Consider the following 18,840-nt stretch of genomic DNA (forward strand, 5'->3'; position numbering starts at 1 on the left):
TTATCATATAGTGCTAAAGAATTGGAAATATAAAAAATGTTTGGGTATTTACATACCTCATGCATTCCATTGCGAAAAAGAAGTAAACTAGATTTTTTGGCATAAATAATTTGTTAACCAAATCATGGTAATAAAATAGTGTTAGCACAAATTATTGGATTAAATTTTGTTTTAGCTAATTTAAACTTCGTTTGATTGGTGAACACAACTTTTACATAACCATTATGGTTTAAATTAGTTCAAAATTATTAGATTGTGTTCTCGTCGATATGAGGTCAGTTAGAATCCGAGGTAGTTCCAAGTAGTCTTCTTTCATGCTTTTGTAAATTCACTCCAAAGGAATGAGGAAGTTCCACTTGCAGAGAATACTCTGACGCTCTAGTTAGTAAAAATATTAAATTTTGTATACATAGTAAGTGTAGTGTTCAATAGTGTCCAATATAAATTACGTGAAATCCTAACAACTGTATGTTAATAAGATTGATTCCCACAAAATATGTGGGAATTATTACGCTATGATAATTATGTGGAAATTTATAATGATTCTAATATCGAGTTACTTCACGAGTCTAGTTATTCGATACCAGGACGGTAAAGATAGTTTCAAGGAATATCATTAAACTTGTCCCTTCAATCCATTTAAATCACATCATATTTTGTTTACACAAATCCAGAACTGATTGAATATTCAATGAATGTGCAAAGTTGAGGAATTATGATTCTCCAAAGAATCCCATGATTCGAAAGGTGAAAATCTTAGGCAGAAATAATGAATGGTTTGATTAAAGAGTAAAAGTATGTCACGAAGTACGTCACATGACTTAAAAAAAACTTGTGTAGAATGTAGAAAATGAAGGAGTCCTCGAGATGCATGGAAGGGACAAGATTAAGGAGGGAAAAGCCAGTTATCACTTGTACCAAGATGAAGATGAATAGAGAAGATGAAGAAGAAAAAAGTAGGGTCCCCTAGAAGGAAGGGCACGTGAGGTATTGAATGTACTAGATGTATGGGATTTGGCAATGGATTCCAAGTAGAGTAACCTACAAGACGGCTTGCCAATTCTGGAAACCTATGCCACAATCCCTATAAAATAAGGGCAATGAGTCCCATTGTTGGAGTCGTGGACATGTATCCACCAGCCAAGTAGTTATGATTATAGTTTGACTAAAGTAATAAAGTTTGATAGTTACATAGGTACATAATTGAGGAATAGTAAGCAAATGTTTATTCCTTGTGTTGCAATGTCCAAGCACGAATCCGCGAATTCTGACCATCAAAGTAATCAAACTCTCAACTCTTCTTTCTTCTATCTCTCGAAAACAACCCTATTTCCCATCCAATTAGGACCTTGTTTGTGGCTCAACTTTATTCAACTTAAAACCTAACATAATTCCAAATCTTACATCTACATTTAATGATTATTGTAGTTTACCATTTTTTTTTTTAGAAGGATTATGACTGTGATTTTGTTAAGAAGTGAGCTTTAAACCAAGTTGATGTGGGATCTCCAACACACCCGTCACGCTGAGGCTACCAACTGTGCATGGAGACATATGTTATGGGTGGTCCGATAACGGAAGAAATACTCGCTAGGATAGACTCGAAATGGCTCTAATACCAAGATTTGTGCTCTGATACCAGATTTAGATAGTATATTCATATATTTATGTATAAAAGTTGAAACATCTCTTAAATATTTCATATTCATTTAATTTATTAATTCTTTGTAAAAAATATATATATATATATATATATATATATTATCAAGTTTTATATATTCTGGTTTTTGAAATATATTAAATTTTTAATATGTAAAATAATACTGTAGAAAATATATATTGATTAAAAATATGACCTAATTATAATAGGGAAATAATAATCTCACCTACAAATTAAATTAAGATATAAATCTATTAAACAAATATTAAAAAAAATTATTTGTTATTCATTAGTCTTCCATCCTAAAATGTATTAAAATATAATGATGGCAAAAGGATAAAATTATGTAATGACAATTTGATAATTTAATAATTTTATTGGGTATTTTATGACATTGTCCTAAAAAGTCAATGATTATGGTAATGTGGTGTGAAATGTTACACTTAGACACGATAATGACCGAGATGCTAGAAAGAATTTGGTGCTGTTATTAAGGGTTGAAAATGAGTGGAACCAAATAAAAAAATAATGGCGTAAGTATTGTTACGTCAATATAAACCTAAATTAAGAAGTGTTAGAATTAACGAGTGGTCAACGAAGTGATAGACAATAAAAAAATAATTAAACCTAAATTTGATGTGCTGTACTTTTCCCATCCAATAATCTATCTTAGCAAGGGTTGAATTGAAACCAGGTTCCAAACAAACGGTAAGTTGAAAAATGTTGCATTCAAAGAATTAAGATAACGAGAATGCATTTTGAGTGTTTTACTGAATTTCAAATAAGTACACAAATGTTAACTTTTCATATTCAACACCAAAATCTAACAGAGTCTAAATTCAAAATTGTTTTTATTTACAAGGTTGAGTTACGGCTAGAGTGACTCTTTTTATTTTCTGTTTTCAGTTTTTACTATCTCTAGGTGTGATGGTCTTCGATTGATTATTCTTTTTGTCAAATTTGGAAGGAACCTGCAAAGACACTCCGACAATCAAGTTAATCTGATTACAATGTGCAGGTGAGAGAAAAAAACAATCCTCTAGTATTTATACTTTTTGATGGGTTTCACCTATTATGGGCCTGCTCGTGGATCCAAAAGATGGTCCGTGCCTTAATCACGTTTTACCTCTAAGTTGACTTAATTATGGTTAATTGTAGATTTATGAGTTGTGTTTAGATTAATGATAAGTGTCAATGTGTAGTTTTTATGATTAAGAAAATTGAACACTTTGGAACTTAATTGTTGTTTAATGTAAGAAAATTACCCTAATATGAGAATTATTGAATCTGATTATATATTTTTTGAACCAAGAAACAAATGAAGAAATTTAATCTCAATTTTTGTGTAAATTGCAGATGAATATGAAGCATTGAAAGAATGTATTCAAGCTGGCACTGAAAGAAAAAAAAAGTAAAAACTTAATTGGATCACAAGAAGATTTAGCTCAAGCTAGAGGATTAAAGGTGCAGTACTGATCTAACTCAGGCTAGAATCGCTAGCTCAAGCTAAAAATGCACCGAAAGATCTAGCTTAAGCTAAAACGGGCTAGCTTGAGCTAAAGTTGATTATATAAATTCTGAAACATAACTCAAAACCAGCGATGGAAAACATATTGGGTTTTTTAGAGAGAGACTAGTGAGAGAAAGAGAAGAAACCTCTGTTCTTAGGAGAAGAACTTGCTCAGATCAGCCTTTCTTATGCAATCCAGATCAAGAATGAAGATGGGAGGAGCTGTCATGAGTGGCTAAGTCTTTCTAACTTGGGATTGAATGTAATTTATCTTGAACAAATGTATTCTTGGTGATATATATATATAAAATTCTCTTTTCTACTTGTTCTTGGTATTTCCATTTTATGCTTATTGCTTGATTATGTCTGATCAATAGAGTCTTGATTTTGATCCTTAAATTTAAATGGAAAGTACCTTTAAGGATCTGAAATAAACGAAAATACTTGATAACTTGTAATGCTAGGAATAGATTTCAGGTTATTGATTGCATTATAATTTTGAGTATTATATATTGTATTATTCAAAATACAGATGATTGAGATAAACGCAATTCAATCCCAAGTATCTTTCTCTATATTTGATAAGTTGATTTTGTTATGTCTTGAATCAAACTCTAACTCTCCGAGTTATTTGTGAAATCTTTAATTTGGTTATGAACAAAGTCTCAAAATTATTTTCTATACTTAATGAGTTTTACAACAGAACATCTTAATTAGAATTGTTCTCTGTGGGTTCGACATTCGTACTTTAAAGAGTACTATATTACAGTTGATTCGGTACACTTGCCGAGAAATAATCTACAATTAAGAGAGTAATTTAGTTGTCTCGATCATTCGACTATGTCAACCTTCTTGGCTATTCGACAGTACACAAACCAAATTAAATAAAAAGTATTTTAAATTAGTTTTTTCATACTATTTAAAAAAATATTTTCAAAATTATGAATATTTTTATACAGGCAAATTCATGACAGGTTTCTAATATCAGTGTGATAATAACAGGAAGGTATGTGCATTTTTTTGAAGATGAAATTGTTTGCGATAAATTTATTTTGAATTATTAAACATGATGGAGAAGCATATGTAAATTAATTTCAATTACATATTTTATATTAAAACATGAGTTACAATAAATGAAATTGATTCTTGTAATCTGTCAAAGGATTGTTTCATACAAGAGTAGTAGGCAAACATGCAAAGATCAATTGAAGACCTGGACCTGAGTACCATACATTGGTGGGAAAAATATACAAAGTGATTGGATAAAAACTTGAACAGATAATTTTCTTGGCACTACATAATTTTTTTTCTCTCCAACTAACATAGATTTCCGTTGTATAATTCTTCATGCTACACAAAAAAATACAAATAAAGTTGTGGTTATGCTTCAAACTTGTACCAGCTACAATTCATCATGCTCTGCAACCACATCTGTCAAAGATTTCGAGAAGCAAAGTAAGTAAAGAGCTTTGCGACAATGAAAAAGAGGATATGAATATGATAATTGGAATTTGGAACTATTCTGTTTCAAAGTAAAGTGAATTTAAGCAAGTGATTTTCAAGTGCCCTCCTCAACCTATGACATGTAGTATTTATGAGGGTTCTCCGTTTTAGTGTTCATTAGATAATTTTATGTACTGGAAAACAAATTCAAGAAGTAAGAGGTGTAGGATACCAGAAAAACCAGTCCCACAAGGATTTAGTTGTTTCTTGAGTTTTCGAAATTTTGGTAACAGAATAATCATTCTTGCTAATCTCGTTAGACCTGCCAAAGAAGGTACCCTATGACCGACATACCCATCACTTAAAGGACGACTTATGACCAACATGTTCATTGTGTAAAGAACAACTTGTCCTTACCTTATGCTTAGACCTTAAACTTCTCTAAAACTTAACTTACTTTACTATGAGGTCTCTCCTTCACCATGTACTTGATAGGGTCCATACCGATCCCTAAGTCCAGTACAGTACAGGAATAGAACCATCTTGCTAAGTTGTATAGATTTAAGAAAGATGTTTATACTAGCAAGTTGATCCATAATATGAGCATGTCAAGATGCCGGTGCCCTTTCTGGCCTTTTCTTTTGAAAAGAGAACTATCTTAACATTGTTCTACTACTATTACTAATAATTTCAGCATAAATTCTCTAAGAACTGGGAATCTTAAAGGAAGTTGTTCTTCATGCATCCAACAACAGTTTAATTGATTAAGTCCTTTCTTCGTAAGAATTCTATATTCCCTATGTGGCATTTAGGAGTCCACTGGTGTATATTGCAAAAATGCATCTGATTGTATAGCAAATCTAGTGTCTAAGAGTGAATACTTTATTTATTTATTTTGCTTAAAAATAGAATTAAAATCATTGACCTGAGGACAGCTCCTTAAAGAAAAATGGAATCTCTCTTTGTGCAGATTTAGGAGAGTCTGAACCATGAACACAATTCCTTTCTATATCCAATCCACATTTTGCTCTGATACTGCACAAAAAAGTAACTATTTCACTGAAGAGCAAATAATCAGATGTCGTGATCATCAAGCTCAATAAAACTCCTCCTCCACAATGCAAAGGGGCTCAACTTGACACAAATTGAACAAGCTATAAAGTTCGCATGTGTGATGTAATAAGATTATTAACATTATATGACCTGTGAGGGTGAGTAATCTTAGCCTTGCTTGCATCAGTAGGGCCCATTAAAGCGCGCCAATCAGCAATAGCATTTTCCTTCTCTAAGACCATAACCAACACTGGTCCACTGATAATTGTTTCAGAAAAGCAGAAGAAAAGATTTATAGGATAACAGAAGACTAGAAAGCATGCAGAAAGGGAAGTTAATGACAAATGATTACAATGATCAGTGGTGAGGTGAACACAAATCACAGTGATGAAGCATTAACGGCCACAAGTACATGATCAAGGTGAAATAACCCTCAGGTTTCTTCTATATCTACTAAAATGTTACAACAAGAAAAAGGACAGCTACAATTTCCTAACTCCTCCATGTAGTTGGCACAAAGTTAAAAATGACCTATATAATGAAGAAACTTAACTGAATTTGGCTTTCATCTTGACCTAGTGCAAGTAATGGTTTAATGAATAAAGATTAGAGAGAGAAAGAGAAATTAATGAAACATAAATATCATTGAACCCAATCATTAAAGTGATTTTAACATTATAAAACTAAGTAAAAGTGAGAATTGCAACTTAGGAAATAGAACAAACATCGATATAATGAGGTGGACATAACAGCTCAGGAAACATGATATACCATCGTCATACATCAAGATAATCAGGGAAATGAGATACCTCATACCTTGTCATGTATTTTTTAAGTCTGGAAAAGAAACATTTTGAAGAGTGCTCAGCATAAAACTTTTCTACAGTGGCCTCATCAAGTTGAACAATCCTTTCCTTAAAAATGCTGAAACTATATTCTACAATTGTTCTCTTGATATCATCAGTGTAGTTACCAAGTAATCCGTCTGGTTTTATAATCACCAAAGTTCTCTCCAATTCCATACTTCCATGGGAAGAAGAACTGCAATTTTGGAAAAGATCACAAAGTGAGTTTATTTTTCATTACTTGTCCACTTTTAGTACATCAACCTGAAATCACAGACAGAAACAGTCTCTAAATAGTGCAATGCAATTTTTTTTATAGGCAAAAGAAGGTATATTCTAGGAGGCACTTGGGGTGGCTCAACCTGTATACAAAAATGTATAGTGAATGGTTGTTAGTATTTATGATTACAGATCACAAATACTAAATATTCACTTTATCCCCAAAACACCTTGTCTAATAGCCCAAAATACAAGTACAGTGTTAAAAGATTAAGCACTTAACCAAGACATGCCTTATCTCCCAAAGTAAATAGAGTACAATGTTAAGATTAAGCACTTGGCCAAGACATGCCTCATCTCCCAAAGTCTGTGCTAGCTATCAGTGTTATATACCTCCACTGTTAAGACAATAAGTCCTAACTTTTGGAGATCACACCAAGACAAGAAATAAGACTAATTTACAGTATACAAATGATTCATTCCTCAACTTACAAGCTGATTTTGTAAGAATTTCAGAATTATTATTTTATCCGAAGCAAGAAAACAAAAACATGCACAGTTATTCCTCTCCCAAATTCAATTACCAAAAAGTTTAAATTACAGATGTGGGAACAAATGATATTCAACAAGTATTTGTGATATATTTCTCATTTCACCAATTACAATTAGACCAAGTTCACTGATATATTTCTCATTTCACCAAGTTCACTGGTTAACCAATTCAAATTATTTGAAACCCTAGGGCCTATTACTGGAATCGCAGCTTACCAGGAAGCAGAGACGAAAACAAGAAGCACAAGTATCCAGCTGAATCCGGAAAAATGGGGTCTCATTTGCAGAATGAAGCTGAAAAAAGCAACAACACTGACAGAGATTACAACCTATAGAGAGAGGGGAGAATAATTAAGGAGTTTTGCATACTTCTTATTGTTTTGAATCCCATTATCCATGAGAGAGAATATGATGAATGATTAAGATTTATGCTGTAGAGAAATCCTTGCTGCAGAGACAACAGAGGATTTGTGTTGGGTACTATGAAGTGGAAAAAAAGCTACATGGTTTTCTTACATGGAAAACATCATTTTGATTAGAAACACCATGGAAAAATAGTGTGTATTTGGACTAGGGAGTCAACTGAGTGAAAAATGAAGAAAATAAAGACAAAAAAAAGAAAAAAAAATGAAGTGTTTAGATTAAGAGAAAATATTAAAAAAATTAATATATTTATAAATAATTAAATTACTTTGATATTATAAATTAATTTTAATTAAATATTAAATTATTATTTTATATCTTTAATGTTATTGTTATTATTATTATTATTATTTTAATTTTATTATTTTCACCTTTATTATATATAAATTTATTAATAATATTACTATTTATTACATTTTTTCTTATTATTCTATCATTTTTATTTTATTTTATAGTTATATTATTATTATCATTTATTCAATGTTTCTTTTATTTTATTTTATAGTTATACTACTATTATTTTATAAATATATTTATTTAATTATATTAAAAAATTAAATTTATTATCATTATTTATTTTAACTTTATTATTATTACTTTATTATCTTTTATATTATTACTAATTTGTTTTTATTTTATTATTAATAATTTTTTATATTATATTATATAATATAATTAAAGTATAATTACATTTTCCCGTTCTTACATTTGGTATTAATATTCAATTTAATTTAATAATTTATAAAAAAAAAATTGGTTTAAAAAATTATTAAAAGTGCTCGTATTGGTCTTTTTCTTTAAATTTTCACCAACAATATTAACTATTGATTGATAAGATAACGTACGTAGTGACATTGGTCTGCACGCATGGCGTATCACACTTTCACACTAGAGTGTTGCATCTCCACCATTTAAGTTAATTTTTATTCTCAAATCATTTTAGATTTTTAGATTAATATCATTTTTTTATGAATATGATTAATTTTACCGTGAAATTTGGAAAAGAAATATTACACAACTTTTAGTAAAAAATTATAGTAGTGTAATTTGAGTTTTTTATATGTATTCAATATAACTCTTTAAATTTAAAACAATTTATTTTAATTCTTTTAAAGTATTTATGTTAAATTAAATTTATTTTTTAAGGTAATAATGTTCACTTACTTAACAAAGTACATAATTTAAAGTAACATCTAGAGTACTATCTCACTGTTCACAATAGTTTCTTGTTTCATATAATAACTTAACTGAAGAATCAAACTAAAAATAAAAATGTAGTTAAGCACCTAATTCTATTTTAATTTTGAACATTCAAAATGAGCATGATTAGGGTATAACTAACTGGTTTACACACAATATTAAGAGACAAAACCACCCTCAATTTTGTTTTTAAATAAAAATGCAGGAACATCTGGGAATATAGTCTAGGAATTAAAAGAATATAAGAAATTTATAAGGTACAAACATGTTATTGGTAGCACAAGAGCTTATATAATACATATATATACATTGCGAACAATTTGTAATATTAAAGAGTTTCTCTATGCTTGACTTAGCATATATAATTTGACTACAAACAATCACACTCGCAGAGCTCAATACAGCATTTGATTAACTCAAAACAGGCCAGGGCTGCACAAAGTTGAGTGCAAACAATGGTGCACTGGTCATTCACAAGAGTGCAAGCCTGCAGCAGACACATGCCACAACAGCTGTCAGCCAATCGGCCACAACAGGTGGAAGCAGCTTTTCCCAGTAGTCCTTCAGGTGGTTTTGCTTCCTTTATAGATGGTGCCAAATTCTCAGCAGTTGCTTTAGAGTCACCAAATCCAACACTCAGTCCGCCAAGGAATAACTTCTTCATGTCGAACTCCAACTGCTGGAAGCTAAGTTTGTTGTATGCCTGTGTGTTAGGAGCTTAGAGATTCACATAGATGGTGCAAAGGGAAAAAGGAACTATTCTCATATTTTACTTTATTCCAATGCAAAGCTCTACCTTTTTTAACAGAAATTGTTCCGGTGGTTTCTTCCCTTCATCGCTCTGTACGAGAACCATGTTCATGCAGGTATACTCTGACAGGACTTTATTTTGAATACTCATTTTTGTAACCTAATAGACAGCAGTTGCCATTTTTTATAAATGAGTGGTGCAGCAAAACACAAAATATACTGTAAACACTTGAAAGTATATCAAGATAAAACCATATTAAAGTGAAATCCACATTTATCCCAGCTTATTTTGCTGATTTTGAGAGTAGAACAAAGACTTCTATATAATGAGTTAAATTAAAAAATAGGGTCTTATGTACTTTTTCACTGTTTTTCAATTAGGTTCCTACAGAAATTAGATTTAGGTTCCTGCATTAAAAAAAAAATTAATGAACTGATCCTAGACATAGTTATAATATGAGACAGATATAACTAACACTACACTTTGACAGAGAAAAAAAGACAAAAAAAAAAAAAAGGAAGGAGAAAAGAAACAAGTGATAAGGGAAACTATTTAGTAAAAAAGAAATGAATAAAAGGAGAAGTTATTTTTATTTATTATTAATAATTTTACTTTTTATTATTAGTTTAACTATTTATTATTTTAATAATAAAATAGATCTATAATCAATGAAAATTACATAATCATGGAGCTAAAACCATTACTAATATTATTGTTTTCCACAACAAAGTCAATTTTGTAGAATATAATGGATTGTGTTGTGTTGTGTTGAAGACTCTTTGCGTGAATGTTAGTGAATGAAACCAGTGTGACTTTCTTTGAAATAAATGTCTTGATATACACTGGTCTCCTTATATTTTCCATTTTCACCTTTTTTCAGTTTCTTTTTCAAAAAGAAATTCAATATGCGCAAACATACGTAATAGACAAACCTTCTCCTCCACCTCTTCACTTTTCAATAACCAGGCTTGTGCAGTGACCATGTCTATATGTCTCTTTGCAAGAACCTGGAGAGAAGACCAAAAATTTATCAAACCACATTCAGCGCATAGTCGAGTATGCATTCAGAATCACCCTGTTCAAAGGATCTACATTCCAAATGATTATGTGTAACCTGGAGAACTACATTCTCAATGATATGAAATACATATCACACGTCCAAGGAAGAAACCGATATTACAGGACAAGTATAGGTTTCGACTGCTAAATGTTTCAAGGCATTAAGAATTGAAATTCATATTTAGATGCGACATAGAATTGTGAAAGGGTGACAAAAAGGCAATCTACTTTTAATGCACTAACTGCCTACCCAACCAAAATAAAGTGTTGAATGAAACAATGGAAGTAAAGAGTGAAAGCAACGTAAAAGCAGCACAAAGTTACATATGATGATACAATGTGGGAGGAGCTATAGATGAGTTGCATGGTAATATTCACTTCCCATTTGCTAAGAGGGGAAAAATCACAATCAGATATGAAGAATGCGTGATAAGTTAAGCCTTAGGAGTGAGATATTACGTTACTGAGCTGTATATCCTTCTCTCTTTTCACTTTAAGGTCTACTGCGAAGTTAGTCATATCTGCCAAAGTACCAGTGACTTTAACTAATTCAGGGAAAGTTCCAGTGTATCTGCCTGATAGGATCAACGGACTTCCAGATGATATATCTTGTATATGAGACGGGAATAACTGCAATATATAATCAGACTATAGTTTCAACATGAGATAGATCTAACACGTAAATATGATTGATTTTTAAGTAAACTATATATCATTAGAACACGTTTCCAGTGATAATTAAGGGTAATACTTTATTAGATATGTACCTCATGTGAATCGAGACTTTCTAAACTTTCGATTGTTACATCAGCAACTATAACTGATGAAGCTGTACTGAATAGCCTTTGCATTCTAAATTCAATTGAATCTGGAAAAGATGAAAAAAAAGAGAGATCAATGAAACTTCATATATATATATATATATATATATATATATATGTATGTATGATTAAGCCTTTCTCAACCTCTCGAACTAGTTTTGAAAATCAGTTAGGCCAATCATTTTCTAATATTAATATGGTATCATAATCTATCTGGTTTTAATGCTAGCTAAAATGTCCCGGGTTATCTAGAAATATAGTCAAAATACTCCTTATAAACTCTGAATGATCCTATTCTCTTCAGCAAGTTTTGCCAGTGAATTTGTCCCTATTCGTCTCCAATATTTTTGTGGTTCGTCTGTCTAAACACACTGATTAGCACTTTTGGAAACTTCAACACATAATACGAAACATTTCTTTTTTCAAATTTACGCTTCAAAATTTGCGCAAACTTCAAGTTGCGATGTGGTTGACAGGACAAGGAAAGAAACTAACCTAAATCATGAGCACAATCATAATGTCCCCTCCCAATTTGTGCTAGCATTTGCAGGAAGTAGTGATTGCAATATAAACCTGAAGTTTCAAAGAGCGAAACAGAGAAATATTACTAAAAAAGAAAAGTGTGGCAACAAATTAAGAGATTAATAATAAAGAAATCTATGTTGAATAGTATGCCAATAGGAACTGTTGATAAATAGAACATTCTATATTCTTTCATACTTACAACATCATTCTAGTCACAAGCCCAATAATTGGTAATTGAAAAAAATACACAGCTCTCTAAAAAAAGTTTTGGTGGATTGCAGGTAATCCCATTCCAAGGTCAGGGCTTTGCCGAACAGTCAAAATGGTTATAACCTACGGATAAAATTCCACCGGTTGGTCAAAACCAAGACCTTGTCAAAATCGATCAACCCCAATTTGCACTACCTTTTTATGGGGCACGTACCTTCTTGATTTACTTTATAACACTCTTATCTTGACAAATTAAGCAGCATGTAAAAGCATTCGATTCTACAGTTTAAAACATGCCCAAGAGCCTCTTCGAATGCAGAGCAAGAGGTATTTTTGAGAGTTTCTTAGCTGATTTTTTTTTCTATATTTCTAGTAGACAAGTTCTAAAAAGCACTTTTAATTTATATCCAAACAGATGCTAAATTAAGTTTCAAAACACTTTTATCTTTACGACAAAAAAAAAACATTTTTGGCTACTTAAACATTAGCTAAAGTAAAATACTTATCAAAGATTGAAGTGTCAAATGAACATTGCCAATTAATGATATCCCAGAAACTATTTTCTGAAGAATATATATAGAAGCGGAAGCTAGAATTCTTGCCTATGCCAAAGGTACATATACGCGGTGTTGGAACTGATTGCCCATTTGAGACATAGCTTTTGACAAAATTGCATATCTCTCTCTCATCCTCAACAGCCCCATCAGTAACGAGAAAAATAAGAGGGACCGCATCAGTTGATTTCTCAAGAAGCTTCATTGCCTGAGATAGACCAGAATACATATTTAGGATTCAACATCCAAACGTGTTGCACGGTATACAATGGATTAAACACCGCATAGAATGTTATGGTCATTAAAAGGTAAATATACCATAACAGTAACAGATCTACCTTATATCCTTACGTTTAACATTAGAAGAAAATCAAAGACAGATATTAAGTATTGAAGTCAGATAAGGAATATGATATGGTGATTAAACACCAGAAAGCTCTCAAAAACTCAAAGTGCAAGTACTGAAGATAATGTTGTAGACTTTTAGCCATAAATAAACCAGGTAAATTTCCAAGACAAACGGGAGAATGCAAAGTAAATAAGAATGAGCTCATTTTTGTCAGGTACAAATTACATAAGTAAATTTATCACTAAACTCATTCTAAAATCTAACAATATTGGATATGACTTCTTCCTACTCATATGTTACTCGATATTTTCCTATTCAATGTCAGACGCCTGTACTTCTGTTAGTCATTCCAACAAATTGATGCATAAATAAAAGAGCTAAATAGGTAATAATATAGTAGCCTTAGGTTACATCTCCTCTTCTTAGACGTAATACTTTCATGAGTGCAGCAGATATGACAAAACAAAGATAATTGAACAGTCTTAATTAACAAGACAAAGAAAACAATGTTTTTCACATGTCATTGAAAATGTAAAACAAGAATTACCTGTGTTATGGGAAGCATGATATTAGTGTCACCATTAGCAATAAAATTAGTGTCAACCCACTTCGTAGCATTTAAAATTGCTTCCTCTGTAGCTGATTCCATTGATGACGAAAATAAGTAGAGCGCTCCATTGAAAGCTATAATGTTAAATGTATCTTGTGCATTTAATTGAGAGAGCGATGACAGTAGGGCATTCTTTGTGTTATCGAGAGGAGTTCCCTTCATGCTTGCGCTTATATCTACTATAAACACCACATCCTTTTTAAAAACCTATCAAGGGACATAAACGATCCATTATAAATGCGCTTGAAATGTAAAGGAAGCGTCATTTGAAATTTGAAACAGGCATGCACCTGTGAATGCTAACTACAATATTTCTATATTCCTTTTGTACTAACAAATTAATATTGCAACAAACCTTTCTGCCCTGCCCGTTTCCGGCGTAAAGATACAAACAAAATATCTCTCTTTCGTCAAAATCACGCAGGAATGGAGATTGCAAGAGAACAGCTCCAAATATGTCATTTGAAGAAAACTGTGTAAAAACACTAGACCATTAAGTTAATAATTTTTATTATTATAGCACAGATAATATTCATGTCTGATTCTGAATATCTATGGTTCAAAGATCACTCATTGTTACTTTCATGGAATTGCATTAAATAATTTTAATAAAATTCTATGCTTCGAGGTCTTACAGAGTACGAGAAATTGAAGTCTGTACTTGACCATGCTGACACTTCTGCTTCATATGATAAATTTAATTTGCCAGCTTGGCGCAGTAGTTCCTGAAAATCGAAAGAATAATGTTACTCAAGTCTAAAGGTGGCCAAACTGAAATTTGTAATAGCGCGGTTAATTTTACCTTCAGGGGATGACTGGTGGTTTTGCATAATAACACTTCCGTTGCAAAACCAGAATTCACTTTCAAAAATATCTTCTCCTTTTTAGAAATTCTTTTTCCAGCTGGGTTGACGTATGACGGAAAGCTGAAAGGGACACACAGAGATAACTGGCCATCGTGAAATAATATTTTCTGGGACCATCTGATCTTAGTTGAGAACACGGAGCCTCCCCTCAACTGCAAGACATGAATAAAATAAATAGGCTGTGCAAATTAATAACTATCAATATGAAGTTATTTTGCTATGTAATAATAACCTGTGGAATCTTAACGGTGTATATATGGCTTTTCAAGAAGTATCCATCTTTAGCTTTGGCCACTTTATCCTTATCCTTTTCATCCTTCAGGGAGATCAGTTCAGTGTGATAAGTTCTTCCAGAACCATCAACCTCTAGACCTAGAAGTGAACCCTGTTAGCCACATCGTACTAACTTGAGAATTCATGAAATAAACTACATATCAAGTTGCACAAAATATTGGTATGCAATTTCATAAATCTGTGAAACATCAAAACATTTCATGTAATCCATTGTAAAAACACTGTTTGAGTCTGATCCATTCTTATCAGTCCTTTCTCACTCATGTGGAAATCGCCAGTAGGAAAGAATGTCAACTATGCAAAACGCAAAACCTTTTAAATTCTAAAGTTCAAAAGGAATTTTCCCCACCCAGAACTGACTTTTCTCCACCAAATTGATCTCATGGGTAACAGGCTATTGCAGATGGTATAAATATCTGAAATTTAAAACGTTGCAACTAGTAGCCAGAAATGTATACTCGGGAAGCCTCTTACGTATAACAATATATAATTATCCAATTTGGTGTATATAAATTATATTCATATCCTTAAGTGTACTTATATAATGTGATGTGGATGATAAATGTTAAATTTGATAAGTACGAGTATACTTATACATAATATGTTCTTCTGAATTTCAAAAATACAAATGATATTTCCATTTTATTCTTATTCATAAGAATAGTATTTTGTGATGAGGTTAGATTGGAAAAGTGGAAATTCAATTATGATAGATAGTGAATGTTAGTATTTAATATGTTTTCTTGAATTTCAAACTTTAAAACACAAACCATTTTATGTAAATATATATATATAGTGAATTTAATATAAATATTAAATTATAATGTACTAAAATAAAATAGTATAATAAAAAATGGAGACAAATATGATATTAATGATATACAGAGAAGCATCTACCAAAATTACAAAAAAAAATATTTTTTATTTTTTTGTAAACTAAAAAAATGTTTTTGAAAGAGTATTAAAAATACCCTTAGTGACCTTTGTCTTCGTTACAAAGCATATCGTATTCTTTGAAATTTTCATATCCTTTGATTTTAAATATGTTTTCTTTGGTAATAACATTTTCCTAAAATGATTTTTAGATTCAAAATTTTTTATAGAAAACTATCCACTAAAAAAACTAAAAATACACGCATCAAAAGTCTTAAATGTCTTTTATATCATATTAAAGATATTTTTTGATTAATTAATAGTTTAGAAAAGTCATGGTGACAAAAAACTCTTAGAAAAAATATTGATTAATTTTGTTTAACGTTTTTAACTATGGGCTGTAATAATTGATCGGAAAACGCTATTATTTGACTGTCAAAGTAAACATATTTTTTCTTCGCCTTGAAAAATATGTTTTCACTAAATAAACATATATATATATATATAAATTTTTATAACATTATTAAAAACTTGTACATTAAAAGTGTATGAATTAAATTCATATTATTATTACTAATTAACTAAACATTCCCTTTTTTTTATTCTCTAATTCTGTTTTAAACTGTTATTTCAAAATCTCCTTGACAGCATTTTAAAAATTAAAACAATTTGATATTTCTATTAACGATGCTTTCAATGTTTTAATAGAAAAAATTACATGAAATTAATTTTCAATTTTTAGTGAAGAAAATAGCAAACGAACTTATCCTTTGCCCTGAGATTTCATATTTCAAAACAATAATAAAATATATTAACTAAAAGGCTGATACAAACCAAACAGGCAAACCACACTTTCTCATATTATTCCCTTCTATTTTTAGGTTTTTATGTCAGGCCCATTAACTCTCACCTGCTTTTGACATTTCCAGCAAGGAAATTTCTTCCCCCACCTCCATATTTTCTTTCTCTACCTCTATAAATATTGCAATTCTAAAATTACCATTGAACAAAAAATTAGGATTTAGGGTTTTTTATTTCCGTATTATTCTATAAACTTTATAAATTTTAAAATTTTAAATATAATTTTGTATTCCAAATTTTAGAGTTTAGATTTTCGAATTTTAAAGTTTAAAATATATTTTTAAATTCAAAAAATAACTTCAAACTTTATAATATGCATCTTTTACCGCGGTATTATAACATGTTTTTACTTTATGACTGTCACGTCAAACGAAAGAACAAAAAAAGAAAAATTTGTTGGTTTATACGTAAACTGTCTAAAAAAATTTACTCGTGATTTATGATTTTGTACTTGAAGGATGCAGGAATTAAATTCGAATATTAGAACAGATTATTTCTATTCAGATTTTTTTTTAAAAAATTGAAAGAATTGAGAAAATGGAAATATATGCATTGACTGGAATTGAATTAATGGTTGAGTGTCTACGTACCTGTTCACCCATGGGTATGGCAACCTGGCAATCACACGTACTACTTCCGGTCACGCAATGCACGCGCCACTTTCCGGTGACCGTTACAAACGCCGTGTCCAAGGAGCACTCCACTTCCATGGCGACGCCGTGAAGCTCAAGCGGTATCAGCGCCGGAGGATCGCACTCGCCGAGCACGTAGGGCTGGTAACTCCGAATGTCCGGATTGTCGACCTTCTCCGGATCGGATATCACCGCGTAGCACATCGGCGCCGTCGGGAGGAATCCCTCCGGCGACCGTGACATCGACGGAACCGACAGTGGAGCCGATCCTCTGCCGTAGTAAACTCGCTTCGATAGGTTGAGTCCGAATTCGACGGAGCCGGAGAAATAGTCAGCCATAGCCGCCGCCGGGGAGATTTTCCGGCGAGTTGTGAAAGAAATTGGAGTGAGCGAGAGAGAGAAAGAGAGATTGGAGGTTTCGGATAGAAGAAAGTGAGGGTTTGTGAAATGCTATTATAAGGAACGTGATGCTAAGGGTTTTGAGAAATAGAAGAAGCAAAAAGTGAAAAAAGAATGAAGAAGAAGAAGAAGAAGAGCAAAGCACTCGACCCGACAAAATTTGTTTTTTATGGTTATTTTCTTATTTATCTTAATACTAATATTAATAATAATTAATTTAATATCAGTAAATTAAAAAAATAATATAATTAGTCATGATAATAGTTTAATAGTAATAACAATGTGCCACGTTCGTCACAAACGCTTTATTTTTTTCAATAAGATAAGGCGTTGAACTCATGAGTGGTTTAAATTCCGTCATAAAAACCCTTTTATTATAGTATAAATATACACATTAAAAATTTTGGCACAAACCCTAAAACACGGTAATTTAATTAAATAAAATAATCAAGTAATACACACACACAAAAGCTGAATTTTATTATATGTGTAAATGATATTGCAGTCACTTTTAATGTTAATTAAATTTGTAAATGTAATTTTTAAAATATTTAATAAGAAAGATGGGAACATAAATGAAGAACAGTGGTTTACCAGAATAGCACGAGAAAGCACACCACTAACGACAAAAATGGACAAATGCTACTGTAATTGAAGCTCTTCAGGGTTTTTACCTAAGACTATAACCACCTCTCAAAATGTAGTTGTGAGATTTTTTAAATTAAAAATATTTTATTATTAATGTTCTCGCAAAGAATATCCTGTGACATTTTATTTAATCTATATGATTCACCAACTAATATTTTTAGACCATATTAAACAACATTTACACAATTATTATTATTTTTCATTTTTTTAACCCAACCCAGACTTTGATATTATTTCTAGTTATTCAAATTATTTTTTAGTAACATACAATTGTTGGAAGATACATCTTTTATCTTAAATTTTATACTCATCAGATAAAATATTTTATTCACCTCAAAATTACAATTATGTATTATATTTTTTATTAAAAGTACGTTCTTCAACAACGCGATTAAGTTAGTGAAATTTTTATTATTGTCTTTAAATTCATTAACCATCATTAATAATAATTTGAAGTCACTTGAGGTTATAACATTGTCTCTA

The 18,840-nt window shown here is 31.0% G+C and overlaps 2 protein-coding genes across 3 annotated transcripts; both read right to left on the bottom strand.

Moving 5' to 3' along the window:
• Nucleotides 1-4,353: 4,353 nt before the first annotated feature.
• LOC137819340 (probable nucleoside diphosphate kinase 5) lies at nucleotides 4,354-7,838 on the bottom strand. Its single transcript, XM_068623149.1, has 6 exons — nucleotides 7,652-7,838; nucleotides 7,499-7,576; nucleotides 6,483-6,707; nucleotides 5,817-5,924; nucleotides 5,539-5,648; nucleotides 4,354-4,601 (listed from the first exon to the last, which is right to left on the bottom strand). Exons 1-6 carry the CDS (start codon nucleotides 7,678-7,680, stop codon nucleotides 4,573-4,575), a joined length of 579 nt encoding a protein of 192 aa, XP_068479250.1. The 5' UTR covers nucleotides 7,681-7,838; the 3' UTR covers nucleotides 4,354-4,572.
• Nucleotides 7,839-9,136: 1,298 nt separating this feature from the next.
• Nucleotides 9,137-17,884, bottom strand: LOC137818519 (uncharacterized). 2 transcript variants are annotated; one of them, XM_068621990.1, is made up of 13 exons: nucleotides 17,269-17,884; nucleotides 14,883-15,035; nucleotides 14,587-14,802; nucleotides 14,420-14,509; nucleotides 14,140-14,256; nucleotides 13,722-13,991; nucleotides 12,874-13,033; nucleotides 12,032-12,109; nucleotides 11,483-11,583; nucleotides 11,175-11,345; nucleotides 10,589-10,663; nucleotides 9,702-9,815; nucleotides 9,137-9,608 (listed from the first exon to the last, which is right to left on the bottom strand). In XM_068621990.1, the coding sequence occupies exons 1-13, from the start codon at nucleotides 17,647-17,649 to the stop codon at nucleotides 9,276-9,278; spliced, it is 2,259 nt and encodes a 752-aa protein (XP_068478091.1). In that variant the 5' UTR covers nucleotides 17,650-17,884; the 3' UTR covers nucleotides 9,137-9,275. The 2 variants fall into 2 exon arrangements, with proteins under 2 accessions (XP_068478091.1, XP_068478092.1); XM_068621991.1 differs by having other exon boundaries at nucleotides 9,137-9,591; nucleotides 17,269-17,871.
• Nucleotides 17,885-18,840: the final 956 nt, after the last annotated feature.

The sequence above is a fragment of the Phaseolus vulgaris genome, chromosome 10, assembly GCF_000499845.2.
Source record: "Phaseolus vulgaris cultivar G19833 chromosome 10, P. vulgaris v2.0, whole genome shotgun sequence".
Classification (NCBI taxonomy): Eukaryota; Viridiplantae; Streptophyta; class Magnoliopsida; order Fabales; family Fabaceae; genus Phaseolus; species Phaseolus vulgaris.

Excerpts from the sequence above, each read along its gene's own strand:
- LOC137819340 (XM_068623149.1), bottom strand. The coding sequence starts at position 7,680 with ATGGATAATGGGATTCAAAACAATAAGAA. Across the intron at positions 5,649-5,816 it reads AAGATTACTCACCCTCACAG|TATCAGAGCAAAATGTGGAT; the intron begins GTCATATAATGT and ends TTTTTTGTGCAG. Across the intron at positions 4,602-5,538 it reads CTTTAAGGAGCTGTCCTCAG|ATGTGGTTGCAGAGCATGAT; the intron begins GTCAATGATTTT and ends AATCTTTGACAG.
- LOC137818519 (XM_068621990.1), bottom strand. The coding sequence starts at position 17,649 with ATGGCTGACTATTTCTCCGGCTCCGTCGAATTCGGACTCAACCTATCG. Across the intron at positions 14,803-14,882 it reads ACACCGTTAAGATTCCACAG|TTGAGGGGAGGCTCCGTGTT; the intron begins GTTATTATTACA and ends CATGTCTTGCAG. Across the intron at positions 11,346-11,482 it reads AAAGTCTCGATTCACATGAG|TTATTCCCGTCTCATATACA; the intron begins GTACATATCTAA and ends TATATATTGCAG.